This window comes from Pristis pectinata, chromosome 2, assembly GCF_009764475.1.
Source record: "Pristis pectinata isolate sPriPec2 chromosome 2, sPriPec2.1.pri, whole genome shotgun sequence".
NCBI lineage: Eukaryota > Metazoa > Chordata > Chondrichthyes > Rhinopristiformes > Pristidae > Pristis > Pristis pectinata.
In genome coordinates, this window is record NC_067406.1 from 88,796,326 (window position 1) to 88,817,197 (window position 20,872).

Sequence of the window (20,872 nt, forward strand, 5' to 3'; positions counted from 1 at the left end):
GATCCTAGATTCTCCCATGTGGTTAGCTATCTTCCCAGCATTTATCCTGTCAATAATCTTTTATGTTTCAATATGATTGCCTCTCATTGAGTACAGACTCAACCTATTCAAACTTACTAGTCAATGCTTTGGATAATGCTGTTTCACAGAGCCCCAGCACAAAGGGGGACTCAGGTAATTCTTCTGTTTTACTTTAGGAACTAGACTAAAGTATAATTTCTCTCTCATTCTTCACGAACTGACCATCATTGGCAAGAACAGCATTACATTATGCAGATGGCAGTGGATTTCCTCTTAAATCACTATGTGATGAAGGCAAAATCTTTTAGCTGGGTGGGTGGGTTGGGAAAGGGGTGGAGGTTACAGTTCTTTGACCCAACAACAATGAAGGAATAGTCCTATATGTCCAAGTGAGGAGAGTGTGTGACTTAGATAGAAGGTTGGAGACCATGTAGTTCCAATGCACACGCTGCCATAGGGGGCAGAAGTTGTAAGTTTAGGATGTGCCTGGCAAATAGATCGCACATGGAGTATTTTATACATTGACCTAATGTACATTGTTCCAATCATTTGAGAAAATGTGTTTGAAGGTTTCCACAATGCATTTCACACTGTGCTTCACACTGTAATTCAATAAAGTTTTGAAGAAGAAAGAAAGGCAGGGATGTTGGAACCAAGACTAACTGAGTTGCTCCTTGAAATTGCAGGCTCGGTTCCAAATTGCATCCTTCACCGTTGCCCTCTTCTGTGATTCTCTGATATTTTTTTCTCTCCTTGCGTTTTTCATCTACTTGTCTCTTCTATCTCAGTCCCTTTCCGATGCCCCTGAATTAATTTACCTCCTGTTAATTCTTCAGATATTAAAAATCAATTTAATCTTTTTCTGTTTATTATTCTTACATAAACCACCGCAGCTGCAATTACTTCTGCTTATCTCACTGTATTTCTTCTCTCTTCTCTCATGTACATTCCCTGCTGGATGTCTCTATATTATTCCATCACTCTTTGTGAGTTCTTTAAGTTACCACAAAATTTAACTTAAAGTAAAAATACATTTGACAATATGGTGTAAAATATTAAGCACCATTTAATAATCCTGAGTAAAGATTTATCAGGAACTAAGTTCAGTATGATTCAGTTTATACCACAGAGGATGACATGATAACCACAATACTTCAATATTTCAGGATGGTGATATGGGAAATCCAAGTCAGCTAGGGAATGGAGGAATTCCCCTGCTGACATGACCCAACTAGCAATCAGGTTGTGGTTCAATGAACTTATAATTAATTATTTTTACATTTTGTTGTAAGAATTTTCAATAGTTAACACGCTGTAAACAGAATATATAATGAGGAGCCATGGGACACCTCTAACTTGCTTGCAGTGACAGCCATAACTCACTCATAACTTTGCCAGTCTTAAGTTATTAGGTTACATCTCTTGTGAGATTAAAAAAGGAATTTTATAAATCCCCACTTTGTGCATATCATGGCTTGAAGATCCAATCAATGCAAATGTGTGAAAGGACATGAAGCCTAATTAACTTTTGAAAAGTGAAGCCGTTTACTCTCTTGTGGTTGCAAATCCATTGAGAGATCAACAATTTTTACAATGACCATGGCTTCAAGAAAATTGTATACTTTCAGAGCACATTGACATTTCTGGAAATAGCAAAAAATTGAATTGGAATCTATTTATGCCAAATGGAATTGTGACAAGTCCTTACTCAAAATAGGTGCATAATTAAGTTGTAGGCCACAGTGTTGGCTCATGCTAATCTGTTTCCATATACATTCTAATAGTGAACTAAAGTGTAGGTTTGGTTCACAAAATAAAACAAGAGGATGCCAGGTGCCAAATTTAGAATTCAGATTGGTACGTTATTTTGAAACTAGGTTAATGTTGTAGTAATTGTGTGGCCTGAATCTGTGCCCAATTTATGTGAGAAAATTTGTATGAAGGTTTCCACAATGCATTTCCCACTGTGCTTCATTCTCTTCAAAAGAACATAATCATACATTTTCTCAGTGGAAATATCCTAGACACCAATTATGATGAGATTAATCATAAGATCACTAATTGGATTTTTCTAGTAAAGATTCAATTTACCAAACGGAAGTACTGTCAAACTGAAGTGTTGTTAATATAAAAGTTGTGACTTTTATGCAAGGGAGGTGAATGATGAATTCCATTGCAAAATCAGTTGCACCCTTAAAGGCTGCAAATTCTGCATTATGATATAACAGGGCTCTGAATTTTACAGTAGCTCAATTTAAAACAACAAGGTCAAAAACAATCAGATGTTTAGTTAAGTTCTTTAGAACTTTTAAGTATTGTTTGAGTACCACAGCAGAAAGCTGTAATATTTCTGTAGATTTACAGTCTCTGAAAACTATAGCGTATTTAACTTCTTTCAACATAAAAACAAGTCCTGAAATGCTTTGAAATGGGCATCGGAGCCAGAGAGAGAAAAAGCCATAAGGTGGAAAGCTTGGCTTGAGGTGCTGTGGCAAAATTTTTTAAAAGTGGTGAATGAGATTGGAAGACAGGAACATTTAGTAGTTGATCACAATGTAGTTCTAGTTCACAGAATGAAGAAATGTTTAGGTACAGAAGTATTTTTCAGTGAAGTAAATGCTCTTGGTGACAGGATACCAAGAATAAGATCAGCTAATGGGATGATTAGATTATGGATTATCTAATTCAATTTAAAGAGGGTGAATGGGGAGGAGGGTGAATTAGCACAAGGTAGTGGGGTTAATGTTTATGGCCAAAGTGATGGCTTCGACCTTGCTAATATTGAGTCAGAGGAAATTGAAGCACTCAAAAGGATTTTGTGTATTCTGAAAGCTGACTGGTATTTGAGAAGGAAGTTGTAGGCAGGTAGAGTTAAGTGTCACCACTACATATGTGGAAACACATGTGCCTCTGAATGTTGATGGAAGCAATAACATGTAGATTAAACAAAGAAAAACAGCTGAGGATTTATCTCTGGGTCTTCTGAAGGCGATTGTACTGCACAACACACAATTGCTGGACATAGATATGATGCATGAAATGCAGGATGGTGGAGGTGGAGGATATTGGGTTTATTGGGTTCACCCAGAGTAAACTATGTGCTGAAATCTATAAAAAATAATATTTCCTCGATATAGAGTTAATAAGAGAGGAGACTGTCAAATATAAGAGGGAGAATTAGCATTAGATTTTGTAGGAAACCCTGAGCTCAAAATGGCTGCAGGAGGTACAAAGTATTAGGTGGTCTTCTGTGCTGTAGAACTTTGATTCTGCAAGCAATGCGTATGACTCTAAAACAGTGGGTGTTTGATTTAAGAAGTGTTGTAATTGCCAGTGGAGCAGCCAGTGACTTAAGAAGAGTAGTCAGAATGCTGCAATGATAACTAGGGTGTAGTACGTAGTGACAGCATAGCCAGACAGGAAGCTTTCTGTAACGGGTGTAATTGAAAGTAAGCCATGTTTCAGTGGAGTGCATCGATACTAATTGGACCATCAGCCGGGAGAACATGAATGAACAAGTGCTTATTCGTGAGACGGACATTCTTGATAGATGTATGGCAGGAACGGGGATTATGTTTCACCGTCTGATCAACCTGGGCAAGAACTGAATTGCTAAACACTATGGGGAGAAATTGATGCCTGAACAACATTTCAAGCAAGATGATTTCAGAAACCTGAGGAAGTATCAACATAGGTGCCATTTGGGAACATACGGCATGGTACACAGGAGCTTGAAGAAGGATTTTAGCTTGAGGCAGTAATGGGGGAAAAAAAAGGTAGTGTGGGAAGGACAAGGGACTGATGGAGGCATGAAGCTGGAAAAGCAGGAAAGAAAGCTTGTATAGCTGATGAGAAAAAAGTGAAGAACAGCGAGTTTAAAGGTCCATTGGCAGGAAGGAAATGTGTTTAAATAAGAATGACAAAATAATTGGAAGGAATTTCCAGAGAATGAAATGGGGAAGTAAATCAGTCTGAAAAGAGGAAAGTGAGAGCCAGAACACAGCAGTTGCACGTAAGCGCACGATCTATTAGCAAGGCATAAAATGAAGTCCACTTTATGTGGGCTTTATGATTTGTTGAGGGAGAAGGGATATGTCAGCTGGCACCTTAAACAGAGCGATGGAGCATTCTTTTCATTTATCAGTCAGTTGACAAAAGGAGCATCCAGCTTCCCATCCTTGCTCCTCCCTCCCCTTCCTGCTCTTCTCACTGTGCCATTCCTCTCTTCCTTTCCAGCCCTGCCCTTCATTGTTAAGAATGAGAGGCAATCTTCCTGAAACATAAGATTCTTAGGAGGCTTGACAACGTAAATACTGAGAGGATGAACTGAACTTTTCTGAAACTGCACCTAGAATACCACACACAGTTTAGGTCTCCTTATTGTAGAGAGGGTATACTTGCTTTGGAGGATATGCAGTGAGGTTTCTGCAATAAAAGGGTTGTCTTGAGTCAAGACTAATCAGAATGGGCCAATACTGCTTGGTAAGTTAGAAGAACAAGAGTGATTTCAGTGAAACTTGCAAGATTCTGAGTGGACTTGACAGATGCTTTGCCAGTGTTTCCTTTGGTGGATGAGACTAAAACAAGGAGACGTTGTCTCACAATAAGGAATCAGCCATATGAGGAAGAATTTCTTCTCAGAGTGGGTTATGAATCACTGGACTTTTTCTGCTCCAAAATGGCAGTGGATGCCAAGTGATTGAGTATATACAAGGTTGAGATAGATGTTGACTTTTGGATTATAAGGGAACCCGGAGTTATGGAGCTTGAGCAGGAAAATGGAACTAAGTTCCAAGATTAGATATATCATGATTTTAGTGAATAGCAGGAAAAGACCCGAGGGGCTGTATGGCTGTTTCTCCTTCTGTTTTACATGTTCGTGTATTCTTAAGTCATTATCATTGTGCTGTGCTGCAATTTTTTTCAGTCAATATTGCAATATATGAGAATGTCATTACTTACAGTTCAAACATACGGATTGGAGCAACCATCAGTATTTAGCCATTTAAAAGATAGTCGTTCAAAATAGCCAATTTGTTCTCTGCATGTCTCCAGTAGTGGATCCCAGTCTTGCTAGGGTTAACCCAACACTATGCTGGGCAATTGCCTCTTGTACTTGAAATGTCAGACAGAGAATCAGAGATCCCATTACTTTGAATGGGTATTTCAGGGCAAAGAATTAGGTGAGGAGGAAATTACTTTTTAAACTATTTTGCATCATTTTAATTTTTTAAGTAATGCATGTGTTTACCTTTCTTAGTTTTAATTAATTATTTCCATTTTATGAGTTTGTAAATTCAGAGATATTTCAGAGGGTATGTAGCTTTGTTGAACGTCAAAGCTTTTGGGAATATGAGGCCTCCTAAACTGTGCTCTTGGAGGTCTTGTTGCTGCTCAGACAATGCCATTGGACTCTTGGATGCATTGGGCAAGTACTATTGGCTCTCTGTATCCAGATCGGGTCAGTATGAGTGCAGAGAAACTGCTGTTAGCAATTCTGGGTGAGGAGACAATTGGTCCAGAATTTCCTGGGAATGCGGAGTTGTCCACACCTAAGCTCACTGCATGGCTCCCAGCTAATTCTTCTCTTATCTTGAGTGAATCCCCCCATCAAGAACTTAAAGGAAGCCAGCTCTTTATAGCTGAAAGCCTTTGGATTGTAAGTCTGACAGAAATATTGTGACAGCCCCTTAACCCATGCTGAGACTAAATGGATTGTCATAAACATTCAAAAATTGTTAAATATTAAACACACTGTTAAAAATTGTAAAAATGATAGAAGATCTAAAAATCAATCACACTTCAAAATAATTCAAATACATTTAAAACAACTCAATCAAATCAAAAGCATGTAAATTACATGAAACTTGCCTCTCCTCCTCATTGCAGTTCCTTGCCTTTCAAGTGAATGGTGTCACTGATGCTGAAACCCAGCAGAGTTCATATCACTCTACCACTGGACTCCACAAGGAGCCAATTCCCTGGAAAACCTCGACCATCGATAGTTTCATGATATACTTGTGATGTGGAACTTAGATGTTTACGAGATGAAGTTCTGTTTCTCTCACCTCATGAGTACTCTGGAAAACATGAAAAACATTCATGCTTGACAGCACAAGATTGATTTGTGATCTCATAACATTAAAATATTAAAGTAACAATGTTAAGGAATTTGTTCAAACTATTTTTAAAATTATTTTTGATTTTAAAAGCTGGAAGATGTTGCAGATTCCCCGAATCATGTCTTCCCTGTTAATGGAGGATTTCATGCTTTAAAGGGCATAATTGATTTGGTAAGTATCGTTTGATGTCATTATTAATAACAAAGTAAGTTTCTAATAACCAGGATTAAATGGCATATAACTGTTAAAGATCTAAATGATTTTCAAAATAATGAATGGAGTTTGCTGTTGCTTATTTAGATTACTTACCAATGGAAATGTATTTGATGTAAACTACATCATACATCTACTATGGATTGTAATAGGCAGTAATATGGCCATGATTTTGGCATAGAGTTGTTCATATTTTGTAACAAAATTCATCACCCATACAGTTTGATTTTATGGCAAGGGAATTAAATTGAATTTAATTAAAACTGTACCAAAGTAGCATTGTGGAAACACTATTTCCTTAAAGTTGACTGCTGCTTCTGAAGGCATATTAATGGGGCAGAGTGAATGGACTAATGACCATATTAGGTTGAGAAGGTTGAGAAGTAGGACCTCAAGGGTAGTAATCTCAGGATTACTACCTGTGTCACGTGTCAATGATAGGAAGAATAGAAAGCTCTGGTAGATGAATGTGTGGCTGAGTGACTGGTGCAGGGGGCAGGGCTTCAGATTTTTGGATAATTGGGACCTTTTTTGGGGGAGGCATGACCTATTTGCTAAGGATGGCTTGCACCTAAACTCTAAAGGGTCTAATATCCTGGCGGGAATGTTTAATTTAGTTGTAGGGGAGGGTTTAAACTGGTCTGGCAAGGGGATGGAAACCAGGATGTTAGGTTACAAGATGCTAAGGTAAGGGAAGAAGTTTATAGAAACAAGTCCAATGAGGATGGCAAGAAGGACAGGCAGGTGAGAAGTCAGGATACTTTGCTGAATAATAGAAGTACAACAAATCAGGATGTTAGGATACAGAATGTTAGGATAGGGGATGAGGTATATAGGAACATGTCTAAGATAGTATGTAGTGAAGATGGTAAGAAGGATAGACAGGTGGAAAGTCAGGATAATCTACTGAACAATAGAAGTACAATAAAATCAATAGCAGGTACCGGACTAAATGTACTATATTTAAATGCACGTAGCATTAGGAATAAAGTGGATGACCTAGTGGCACAACTACAGGTTAATAAATACGACATTGTGGCAATCACCGAGTCATGGCTTTATGATGGATGTGATTGGGAACTGAATGTCCAGGGGTACACAGTGTATAGGAAGGATAGGCGGGTAGGCAGAGGGGGAGGTGTGGCCATGATGGTTAGTAGCGATATAAAATCAATAGAAAGGAAGGCCATTGGGTCAGAGGAGGTGGAGTCCTTATGGGTGGAGCTAAGAAATAGCAAGGGTAAAAGGACAATAGTAGCAGTCATATATAGGCCCCCTAATAGTGGTCAGGAAGTGGACAATAAGTTGCAGTTTGAGATAGAAAAAGCATGCCAGAGTGACAATGTGAAGATAATTATGGGGGATTTTAACATGAAGGTGGACTGGGAAATCCAGCAAGGCGGTAGAACTCAGGAGAGTGAGTTTGTGGAATGTCTACGGGACGTTTCTCTGGAGCAACTTGTTGAAGAGCCCACCAGGGGATCGGCTGTTTTGGATTGGGTGCTGTGTAATGAACTGGAGGTGATTAGGGAACTAAAGGTAAAGGAACCACTGGGAACCAGTGATCACAATATGATTGAGTTCAGTTTCAAGTTTGAGAAGGAGAAGCTGATAACTGGTGTATCGATATTTCAATGGAACAAAGGAAATTACAATGGTATGAGAGAAGAGTTGGCCCAAATTGATTGGAAGAGTAAGCTAGCTGGAGGGACGGCGGAGGAGAAATGGAAGGAATTTCTACAGGAAATAAGGAAAATGCAGGATAGATATATTCCAAGAAAAAAGGTTTTAAATGGAAAAAAGGCACAAATGTGGATAACGAGAGAGGTGAAGGCTAAAATAAAAGCAATAGGGGCGGTGTACAAAGAAGCAAAAATTAGTGGGAAAACAGAAGACTGGGAAGCTTTTAAAAACCTGCAGAGAGAAACTAAGAAGGTCATTAGGAAAGAAAAGATGAATTGTGAAAGGAAGTTGGCGGATAACATTCGAAAGGATACTAAAAGTTTTTTTAAATACATAAGGAGTAAAAGAGAGACATGGGTTGATATAGGACCAATTGATAACGGTGCAGGAGGTATTGTAATGGACGATAGAGAGATGGCAGAGGAATTGAATGAATATTTTGCATCGGTCTTCACCGTGGAGGACATCAGCAATGTGCCGGTTAGTCAGGAGTCTCACAAAATGGAACTGAGTTCAGTTAAGATTACTAGGGAGAAGGTGCGCGGAAAACTAAATGGGCTAAAGACTGATAAGAGTCCCGGACCGGATGAGGTGCATCCCTGGGTTCTGAAGGAGGTGGCTTTAGAGATAGCGGAGGCATTGGCGATAATTTTCCAGGAATCGATAGATTCCGGCATGGTTCCGGAGGACTGGAGGGTCGCAAATGTAGTTCTGTTGTATAAGAAAGGTGGGAGGCAGCATAAAGGAAATTACAGACCTATTGGTCTGACTTCAGTGGTGGGAAAATTATTGGAATCTATCCTCAAGGATGGGGTTACGGAATACCTAGAGGTGCAAGGCAAGATAGGTCCTAGCTAACATGGTTTTGAGAAGGGAAGATCCTGCCTGACCAACCTATTGGAGTTTGTTGAAGAAATCACAGGTAGGGTGGATAAGGGAGAGGCGGTAGATGTTGTGTATTTAGACTTTCAAAAGGCCTCGATAAGGTGCCTCACAAGAGACTGATTAATAAGATGAGAGGTCATGGAATTATGGGTAGGGTAGCAGAATGGGTGGAGCATTGGCTGGTTGGCAGGAAGCAAAGAGTGGAAATAAAAGGATCTCGTTCTGGTTGTGGTGTGCCGCAGGGGTCGGTGTTGGGACTGCTCCTTTTTACCTTGTACATCAACGATTTGGATAATGGAATAAATGGTTTTGTGGCTAAGTTTGCGGATGACACCAAGATAGGTGGAGGAGTAGGGAGTATTGAGGAGATAGGAAGGTTGCAGAGGGACCTAGACAGTTCAGAAGAATGGGCAAGGAAATGGCAGGTGAGATTCAATGTTGAGAAATGTGCAGTTGTACACTTTGGAAGCAGAAATAAGCGGGCAGATTATTATCTAGAAGGAGAGAAAATTCAAAGTATGGAAGTACAAAGGGACTTGGGGGTACTCGTGCAGGATACCTTAAAGGTTAACCACCAGGTCGGATTGGTGGTAAAGAAAGCGAATGCTATGTTGGCATTCATTTCGAGAGGTATAGTGTATAAAAGTAAGGAAGTGTTGATGAGGCTCTACGGGGCACTAGTGAGGCCTCATTTGGAATATTTTGCGCCGTTTTGGGCCCCACATCTTAGGAAGGATGTGTTGACGTTGGAGAGGGTTCAGAGGAGATTTATGAGGATGATTCCAGGAATGAAAGGGCTTATGTATGAGGAGCGTTTGTCGGCTCTTGGACTGTACTCACTGGAGTACAGAAGAATGAGAGGGGACCTCATAGCGACATTTAAAATGTTGATAAGAAAGGACAGAGTAGATGTGGCTCGGCTGTTTCCCTTGGTGGGTGAGTTCAGGACCAGAGGGGACAATCTTAGAATTAGAGGGTACAGTTTCAAAACAGAGATGAGGAGAAATTTCTTTAGTCAGAGGGTGGTGAATTTGTGGAACTCCTTGCCACGTACAGCAGTGGAGGCCAGATCAGTGGGGGCGTTCAAGGAGGAGATAGATAGATATCTAAATAGTCAGGGTATCAAGGGATATGGGGATAAGGCCGGATATTGGGATTAGAATAGGGTTTTTTTTTCCCATTCCCCATTTCTTTTTCCCTTTTCCTTGCAGCAGACTCGATGGGCCGAATGGCCTGCTTCTGCTCCCTTGTATTGTGATCTTGTGATATTATTATTGGGCTTGCTGGACAAGTTTCAGTCGTGCATGAGGTTCAAGATGTCATTTTTGTTTGTTGCACAAAAGACATCAGCTAAGCCCTGGTTGTGGACAAGAGGATGGGCTACACGCAGGAAGGACGCCTGGACTGGGGATAATGAAGGATGATCAATCAACAGGTTGGAGGAGGTTCTGGCTAGGGATATGTGATAGATCGGTAGTGTAAGTCTGGTAAAGATCAGATAGCACCTGAATTTGTCGAGTGATTTTTGGGAGGCAAATCTTTGGGATGACATTGTGCAGGCAGTGCAGAGCAGGACAATGTGGTGGTAGAGTCATCTGAGGGTCAGGCAGCAGGCTGATGGGTGTCTGGGCAAGGGGCAGCTGGCAGATCAGATGATGCAGGGTTGGAAGGGAGGCTGGTGGACAGTAGCACATGAGATTGGTGGTAGATCAGGAGGTTTGGGTGAGTAATGGGCAACAGACTGTCAGGGAGGATAGTGGGGTTTGGCAGATGAAAAGTGGCAGATTAGTGGGAGTGTGTGGTGGGTGGCAGATTGTTTAGAGAGCGTGGGTAGCAGCTTGGAGGAAGCAGGTTACTTTTGAGTAGATGAGTGGGCAGGTGGTCAGACAGTAGAGCAGTGGAGGTATCGGGCAAGCATCAGGCTGCAGATTGCTGTGAGTAACGTTGGATGATAGACCATTGGAGATGGGGTTTGATCGATGGTGAGGGTGTTGGCTGAAAGTTGGGTGACCACAGTGATGGCAAGTTGGTTTGGCAATGGATTATTGGATGTGATTGGAGACAGATCGGGTGTCAGGCGGCAGGTTGGTGTGGGTGGGTTTTTTTGAGATGGGTGAGGGTTCTGAATAGGAGGGTAGGGTCGCATGGGAATGGAGTTTAGCAAGAGGGCCCAAAGCAGAGCTACTGTGACCAGAAGGTATTAATTACAGGGAACCTTACTGAGCAATATTCCCAATGTTGGACTCTTTTTGTTTGGGACCTGCTTCAGCAAATCCCCTTTAAGCAATTACAAAGCAGGTTTCATGATCGTTATGAGGGCTTTCTTTCATATGAGTGGCCTGTGCCATTCACAGTCTAAAATTAGGGAATCTTCATCCAAACACATGTTGCCTGGTCTTGGGTGCCACTGTTTCTGGGCTTCCCCTTGAGTAGGTGCCTCGTATGCATGGAGGAAAACTGCTGTTTCCCCAATTTTCCTTAGCAATTGAGCTTTTTTTTCAAATCTGAAATTGAGTCATGCAATGAACAAAATCGTAGTGTTACATGATCTAATTTTTATGCGTAATTTCTGATTTCTGATGAGATTTCTGATTTTGTGAATTAATTGCCCTTCCATTTCTTTTTCATACCAACCCAGAAATTCAGTTTTTTTTCATTGTTATTTACAACTGACTTTCTTTTCAGAATTAAACAGCATAAATACCATTTCCATGCCATTATGTGTCATTTTGGAAATTCAACTGATTACTTTCTGATATTTTCCCTACAAGAATCGGTTATTCTTCATTGAGTATGAGTAATTTATCTAGAAATTTGGGCCAGTGAAGACACTCCATGATCACAGAAAGTTGTGTTTCATTTCAATAATAATCTAAAAATAGGCAAGTTGCAGTAAGAGAGAGAGAGAGAAATGTTTAGAGTGTTTTCATTACAGTTTCAAATTTTGAATCGTAGTACAAAGATATGACTGCTGAAACAATTGAATTGCCCAAAAATAGAGCATATGCATATTCCCATGTTTTGCAGTGGACCTTTATTGTCAGACAGTAGGGTCAGCTGAAACAGGCCTGCAGTGGACCTTTGTCTTGCAGATATTGAGTGTAAGACCAGCCCTTTTGTATGCTTCAGTGTAAGAGTTAATGATGAGTTTGGCCTCTGAATGCTTGCATATACAAGTGGTGTGTGCATACTGTAGAGAACTTTGTTCTCCAGGTGCATTATGTTGAACAGTTTCCCATTCATCACATTGATTAGCCACACTCCATAAGGAAGCTTGGTGGAGGTGAAATGCAGCATTCCAGTGAGAAAGGCTGAAACATGTATTGGGGCAGTGATACAGTCTCACTGAGGTTGGCTCAAAAGTGGACGCATTGATTGGACCATGGTTGTATGCCATCATATAGCAAAGCAACAGAGGCAAATTTCTATGGACAGTCAGAAACGAAGAGCGTGTAACACAGTCTCTCCTGGTTGACAGAGTCAAAAGTTTTTTGTGAAATAATAAAGGCTATGTACAATGGTTGGTGCTGCACCCTACATTTCTCCTGAAATTATCATATAGAGAGGATCATGACCACTGTGCCTCTGGACAGATGGAACCCACCCTACAATTTGGGGAAAAGCTCTTTGCTCATGGGTGGAGCCAGCTGAGGAGGATGCTGACAATGATGTTCCCTATGGCAGACAGCAGACAACCCCTCTGTAGCTGCAGCCATCAGATTTGTCTCCTGTCTCATAAATGGCCAATATTACTGCATATCTGAGTCCTGCAAGCAGATCCCATGGTTGTAGAGTTGTGTAGTTGAAGTTCTTTACCAGTGAATTTTACCATCTGCTCTTGAGGCTCAACTTATTAAGTTGGTAGATGACATTTTCCAATGTGTGTTAGAAGTGGCGGGTGGGCCAATTAGGCTGCCGTGGGATGGAGTCAAGAGCACTTGTATCAAGAAAGAGACTCCCCTGTCTTGGGAGCCATAACTCAGCAAAGGGAGGCATTGATGACATAATTCACCGCTAACTGAAGTCTCCAACACAGCCTTTAGCTGAATGAGGAAAAAGGTGTTTGATGATCACAACCTCATACCGGGCACAAAACTCATGGTCTGCTGAGTAGCCCTTCTATGTGTTTCTGAGACTTGGATTACCTATAGCGGGCACTTCAAAATACTGGAAAAATACCATCAACACTATCTCTATAAAATCCCCAAGTCACTTAGAAGGATAAGTGGATCAACGAGTGTCTTCTCCAAGACCACAGTCATCAGTATTGATGCCCTAATTACACTTTCGTTGGTCGGGCCATGTCAATTGCATGGCCAGGGCCAGATTCCTGAAAAAGACACCCTTTTCTGAGCTCTATCATAGGAAGAGGTTACCAAGTGGGCAGAGGAAAAGATTTGAGGATGTTCTCAGAGCCTCCTTTCAAAAATGCAGCATTTCCACTGACTCCAGGGAATCATGACTGCAGAAAGCGGAGAATAGCGTTCCGGATGGTTTGGTACATAGGAAAGGCCAGTGTAAGTGGTGGAAGGAGTGTACCTCTTCACTTCCCCACTGCCTGTTCCGTCAGGCACCTCCTGCCACATCTGTGGAAGGATCTGAAGTTGTCATTGTTGACCTCATTTGACAGAACTGGAGATGAAGCAAATCAGATTCAGTACATGAGTGAAGTACAGAGGGATCTGGGTGTTCTTATGCCTGACTCTCAACAAATTTGCCGGTAGATACAGAAAGTAGTTAGGAATCCAAATAGCATATTGGCCTTTGTCGCATGAAGATTAGAGTTTAGAAATAGGGAAGTATTGTTACAGTTGTGGAGGGGACTGGTGAGTCTGCACCTGGAGAACCACAAACAGTTTTGGTCTCCTTATTTAGCAAAGGATATACTGGCATTGGACCCAGTCCAAAAGCAATTCACTAGGGTGATTGATTCCTGGGATGAAAATAGCCCCATCATTTCTAAAGAAATTAGATCTATATTCTTTGGAATATAGGGCAAGATCTTATTGAAAAACATAAGATCCTGAGGGGCTTTACAGAGTAAATGTTGAGATGTTTCCACTAGGGGACGTAGTTATAAGGGGGCGGTCATTTAAAATTGAACTTCTCACGGAGGGTGATGAATCTCTGGAATTCTCTGACCCAGATGGTTGTGGAGGCTAGATCACTGAAGGTATTTAAAGAGAAAGTAGATAACTTTTTGAAAGATCAGGGAATTGCGGGCTATGGGGAACTGGAACAGAAGAGCAGGTGAGGCCTGGGGCAGATCACTCATGGCCGTATTGAATGGTGGGGCAGGCTTGAGGGGCTGAGTGGCCTACTCCCCCTGTTTTTTTGATGTTCTTATCCTCAATCCTGAGGGACTGCACAAGAATATTTGTACATCAGTAAAGGTCAAGGCTGAGTCTTATATGACTTTATTCCATCTCATAATTTATGGTTCGTTTTGTTACAGATTTTACTCTTTGGCTGAGGACTGTGTTGTTTTGTCTCATCTTGTTTTGTTTCCCACTTTGCAAACTGGCAAATTACATATTTGTCTGCAAGTCACACACAATCTTAACTTACAGATATATTGATGGTCCTTCATCATCATTTAATCTTAATCCTGGAACTCCCTACCCAGCAATGCTGTGGTGGTACCTTCACCAGAAGGACTGCAGTGGCCCTTCAGTTGCTCCTCAAGGTCAATTAAAGGATGAGCAGTAAATATTGACCCTGTCAATGATAGCAGTATCCTGCAACTGAATAAAAAGAAACTATTTTTCATTTTTAGTAGATCCCTGTGGGAAGTATCAAGCTTCAAGTTTTTCTTTGAGGAGATAAAAATCTTGTTTGGGGCTGCTTCAGCTATAATTTGTGCATATGAGAAATAAAAGTCACTGCTGTGAAAGTCTCATCTGAAATTCATTCAAAGTTAGATTTACCCATTATTGGACAGCTAAATCTGTTAATTTTCTCATTAACCGATCAAGGTGAAGGGATTTACATTAATCCCATGTGGGCTTTGAGCAGATGAGTGAAAACTACCCTGGCTGATCTAAATTTTAGGCTCAAAATATTTAAACTTAAATAACTACTGGTTTAATTTACTTGTTAGGCAAGTCAGATCAGGCAAAGAAGCCACCTGACATTTTAGAGATTAATAATAGGGTGCTAATTTTAGCTGGGATTTATCAAAGGGAAATTAGGGAAGACTCAATTTGCTCATGGAGTATTTCTTGTCCTTGCATCCTTTTGTTATTCTCACAAATGGGTGAGAAGGCCAAGGTGTTTTTTTTCTCTCAAGATCTTTTCCATCAAGATCTCATTGATTTACTAGATGCTCAATTCTCAGATATCAGTTAGCAAACGAAAGAGAATCTTGCAGGCTAAAATCTGAAGGGGTGGTAAAAGGTATGGCTTTGCCTAGGCAAGACCTTGTTGGTTTCTGCAGGCAGGGTTCAATGTGGCCATTGTTTGTCAAGTTCCATTTCAGTTTTAATTGGAACTGCCAAAAGCTCAGCACTAATTATGCTGATTTGGCAATCTCGCATAAGATGAAAGATGTGGAGAATATAAAATGGAATAGAAATGAACCAAATGCACATATAGCCCAGCAAAGTATGGAGAAGAGATTCTATCCAGCCTGAGGTTGGTAAAGGAGTGTTTTGGATGCTACAAAGTATAAGTTCTGTTATCTCAAGCCAGTTAAAGAAGCTATCTTGAGAAAGAAACTGAATTAATTCATTTTGATTAATTCTGATGAGAAATGCATATGCAATAACACTGATAGTTTAGTTGGTTACTTACCACTTTTGCAAATTTATCTAGACTTACTGTGTCTTTTGTAGGTGAATTATTCTCACATCTGGATGTTAGTGATTGAATGCTTAAACTGTTCATATAATAGTCATCTGTTACTTAACACAGTGGTTAACCTGTTTAATTTAAATTGATTATTGCCTTTGTTAAAATGCCAGCTGAATATAATAGGTGCATTTGCTTATTAATATTGTTTAAAATCTTCTCTATGTTTCAATCTCTTTAGTATTTGTAAATATAACAAACTGTGGATTTTTTGCCACTGAAAAGAAATTAGGTCTGTACTGTGCTGTTATGTTCTATGTATTGTGATTCATTATGCTTGTTTCTCATCAATCATGTTCAGTTAACATGCCTTGAACTGAATAATGTTGGAATTTGTGCAGACTTTAAGTTTACTCCGGCTTGCTTTTTATGTTTTGTTTTCTAATTACAAGTCAATGATTGGAGTTTTGTGTTGCCAATGTGTATGCACAGTGTGTGGTTTGAAAATTGAATGACAAAGGAATTGTAAAATGTCAGAGGAGTTGGTGCTGTTTCTAGGACTTGAGCTGGTAATTGCTAGAAAAGGAATACATTCCATTTCCTCAGTAACTTTATTATACACCTTGAAGAATACACCTGGAAAGAAAATGGTATCAAGTATTAAATATGCAATAGCAGAGAAATAAACAGAAAGCAAATGGTGAAAATTTGGAATAAATACCACAAGATCTGGATTTTAAGACAAATGATTCCCATCTTCCAAAAGCATCTGTTTCCTGTTTGGTACAGGATATCTAAAGTATAGTTGATCAAGATATTTAAGCAATTATTGTAAACTAATCCTTTGATTTACATTTATTTTGAAATTAAGAATAATTCAGAGGAAGTATTAGTGCATACTTTTATTCAACATGATCTCTATCAGGGGGCAGAAGCACCATTTATATTAGATCATCTGTGTAAATGGCAATGTTTATAAATACATTGTAGAGGTGAACATGCTTTATTGGTTTATTGATAATTTCTAATGATATTGTCTGTCCCTTCTCTCCCCCATTTTTACTGGAGAATCTACAAAGTATAAGCATGAGAGTATGTGTGTGTGAAGTGGAAGCAGCAAGGATCCTGAATCCCTGCCTCCACAGCAAACTGAATGGCCTTCTGGTACCTGTTGCTGTTGAAGTTTGGTTTAGGGTGTCTCTGAAAATCATCTCTTTAAAATGAGATAAAATAGACAAATAGTGTCTAAATATAAAACTAATAAAAATAATGAACTTGCTTAAAATAAACAAAGAATTAATGGAAAGGGTAAAGTAAAATAAAGCACTTACCTTTTCAATCTCTATCATTGGGTGGCATAAAGCTGAGGGGTCAGATATAAAATGCATCCGACTTCTCAGCTCAGTATGTTTGTATTGCCCCTAGATGATGCTTAGTACAGATTGCCCTTACAATATAGGAGGCCATTTAGCCAATTATGTCAATGCTGGCTGTCAGAACAATCTCATCAGTACCCATTTATTTTCCTGTAGCCTAATTTCTCTATGTCCATTAACTCTCCCTGATTCTCTTTTTATGCACCTACACTTGGGTCAGTTTACAGTAGCCAATTAATCTAGCAACCACAGTGCATATGGCATGTGGGAGGAACCCAGAGCTTTGGAGGAAACCCACACAGTCACAGGGAGAATATGTAGAGTCCACACAGAGAGCACCGGAGGTCAGAATTCAACTTGGGTCACTGGACTGTGAGGCAACAGCTCTACCTGCTGTACTGTTGTACCACCCTGCCATCTGGCTGGAGTGAAGCTAGAGAGATGGTTGCTTTTTTGTAATTTGAGATCAGAGGACCCTTCTCAGCTCTACATTCACATAACAGTAGCCTTCTTGGATGTTAACCCCAGGTTCGTCTGTGCTGTTCGGGATGTAGCAGATGAAACACTGGGAAAATGATGAACTTGGTCGTGCAAGAAAGGCAGGATCCTAATTTAAATACCTTTTTTGCCTTTGAGTGCTCCCATCATCAAATGCCACCTTATACAGATACAAGGATCACCAATGTGAAGCTCACAGAAGCAGTATGAATTTTGGTAGACATGGGATATCACTTCTCTTTCACAGCTCTTTCAATGTTGTAGCCAGTAGCACAGTTGCTGCTTTATCTGCCTTTAATCCAAGTGCATAATGACCTAGGCATACCTCAAACCTCAGATTTGCTCATTTCATTGGAGCCTTACAACTCTAAATTTTAAGATGCTATCTGGCTCCATGTCTAAAGTAGTTGTCCATCTCATTCTGTCCTCTTTGGAATGCAAGCATTTCTGCAGCTTTGGACTAGAACTTAATAATGTAGGTCTTTTCCTGTCTGTTCTAAATCTGCAGGTCAGGGTGTGATGTATCAGTTGCTTTCAGTTATTATTGCCCATTGATATAAATCTTTTATTTTTCAGTGCCGATTATGTTGTTGTCCCGTTAAAGTTTTCCCCTGTAATCTATATCATGTTATAACATGTTGGTTAAAGTTACACAAGTGTGGCTAGTAATTGCTTTATCTTGTTTACCCATTGATTTTGATGGAGGTACCTGATGTTTGTACTGTCTGGTGCAATAAGCTTGGAACATACTCTCCTCAAGTCACTGCTCCCCTATCCTACTACCACTCAATTTTTGTTGCGCAACTTCAGTAGGAAATTGGTGCAACATCATGGATGGGGTATAAATGAACATTATTAGTTTTTTGCCGTCTACCCAGGAGTTCTACTGAGTTCCAGCACTTTGTAGCAGGAGAGCGGGAAAGCCCTGTTGGAAGCCCCTATCTTCCCATTTGAAATCCCTGCTTGTGTTGAAATTGGGGAGCCATTCTGGTGTTTCCTGTAACTATATTTGTTCTGACATTTAGGATGAACACATTTCTCCTGTGCAAATTGAGCTTTCACAAGATGTCATTAGCAGAGGCACATTTAAATGCTCCTTAAGAACTATGTACAATGCAAATAAAAGGTTTAAATGCAAACTAAGTGGACAAAGAAGGCTTCATTGCCATGCAGTACAGAATCTAACCTGTATGAGAGCTCTGGCTGTAGAAAGTGAAAGAATGGGTTGTTAACTTTGGCAATTAAGGATTCCATTCACAAAAGTGGGAGTTCCTGTGATAGGAATCATTATAATGCACGTTATTACCAACAGTCAGACATGCACTCGAAAATGGCAGACCTGAAGGAAGTTGTCAAAGTGAGGCTATCTTATTCCATGCAGCCAGGCTGATAAAGTATGCCGCATGGCCCCGTGACTATTTCACTGTTGCCCAATTTATGACACTTATGCAGACATCAACATGTCATAAACATACCTCCTAATTTCTAACTGAAATTTTTGCCAGACTAAACTGTTAAATGGATTTTGTGCTGAGACAACATGACTCCATCGTGTACAGTTGTAACTCTTATGGGACATGCTGCAGAATGGATAAATATCTGTCATCTCTGGTGTTAATTGCTTCCTTCTTTGCTCCACTTTGCTGCCTTCCATTAAATCATGTAAGAGGGGAGCACTACAAGCAATCCTCATAGCATGCAGGCATGTGAAAGAACTGAATATTGATGCTGGTAAGTACATTCACAAGTGAGAACATTTAACACATCTGAAGGAGCTGATTTTACTGCACTTAATCTCTGGTGCATGAAAACAGGAAATATGCAGGCATTTTTAGTAGCAGATTAAGTAAACTTGAATTAAAAAGCAATTATCAGTACTGGGAACTTTGAAATTACAGATTTGAGAAAGACATCCATCTGGTTCACTAGTTTTTAGATATTGAGGGAATGAGGAAAACGGGCTTAGTGCAGGGAAATGGTGAAGTAAAAGATCAGCCCTGACTTTATTGAACATCAGAGCAGTCATGAGGGACCGAATGGCTACTCTTACTTCTATTTCTTATGTTCTTCTGTCCTTCAGGGAAGAATATCTGTTGTTCTTAACCAGTCTGGCCTCTATGTAGCTTCACTGCATTGTGGTTAACTCATAAGTAGTCCAACAAGCAACTTCGTCCACTGACAATAAGTATTGGCCTTGCCCGTGATCGCTACACCTACTGGACAGATGAAAGAGGCAAGGAAGTAGAGTTAATTAGATTTAATTAAAAATTATTGAGACAATAACCCTGCTCTCTCCACTACTGCTTGACCTGCAGAATATTCCTGGAATGTATTGCTTTGTCAAACATTATAAGATATGGAAAAAAAATTGAGAAGAAATTTGAGGATTTCATAGCACATAGCACATACTTCAGCAGAAGTATTTATTTTAATGTCATCCTAGCTAACTTGGTTAACCAGTATTTAAAATAGTTTTGGCTTCGGAATTTTCCTTTGAAGGCGCAGCTAAATATAAAAATAAGTAATAAGGGTGCAGATTTTAATTGTAGTATCAGGAGGTGGGGCAGTGAGGTGAATGCTGGCAAAAAGTCTGAGCCAGCTTAGCACCAGGGATCTGCTCAGTCCAGCTGGGCATCGCCCTTGTGGCTTGCGGAATGCTGTAGTACTCCAGGAGAGTCAGGTAGAGCATTTACCTGGTCCCCACAGAAGTAGTTGTGTGCGTTAAGCCTTTTGGGATTTTTCAGGCTCACCACCTGGTGCATCTTAGGCAGAGTGGTATTTGTTCATCTATTTATTGCTCACAGTCGTATCAGGACCTCACTTGTATCATTGGAACTTAGTGCACTTGGATTAATGAGATTCTTGCCTGGTTTTAGGCAGCACCACTCTGTGGAACACACTGAAAAATGTGTTGTTGCCTTAGCCCAAATGTGAACAGGGCAGTGAGTGCAGGACTTCTACTTCAGTACTGGAACTTGCTTTTTTTTAAATCAGGCCTTTTATAATCAACTTCCTCTAAGTTCTCCATTGAGTAAGAACAACCTGCTTTAAAAAAATAATTATCTCCTTTGGCAATTATTTTGTTAGGGGAATCATTGGCTTTGCATTACTTTTGCTGTAAGAAAGCTATTTGGTAATGCTTGACAGCATTGACAATGCAATGTCAATATGACTATTTTTTTCTTGTTTGACATTTACTTATAATAGCTTTTATTAAAATCTTTTAAACATTTGAAATCTCTTCTTCCTGTATTGTCTTGAAGTGATTTGCTGGACAGTTGGGAG

At 40.0% G+C, this 20,872-nt stretch overlaps 1 protein-coding gene across 1 annotated transcript in view; it reads left to right on the forward strand.

The window, feature by feature from the left end:
* Positions 1-20,872, forward strand: part of antxr2a (ANTXR cell adhesion molecule 2a) — a 185,764-nt gene that overhangs the window by 31,514 nt on the left and 133,378 nt on the right. Inside the window, exon 7 of the mRNA XM_052010228.1 lies at positions 6,234-6,314. Within this exon, the coding sequence (XP_051866188.1) occupies positions 6,234-6,314 (81 nt within the window). The remainder of the gene's footprint in view (positions 1-6,233; positions 6,315-20,872) is intronic.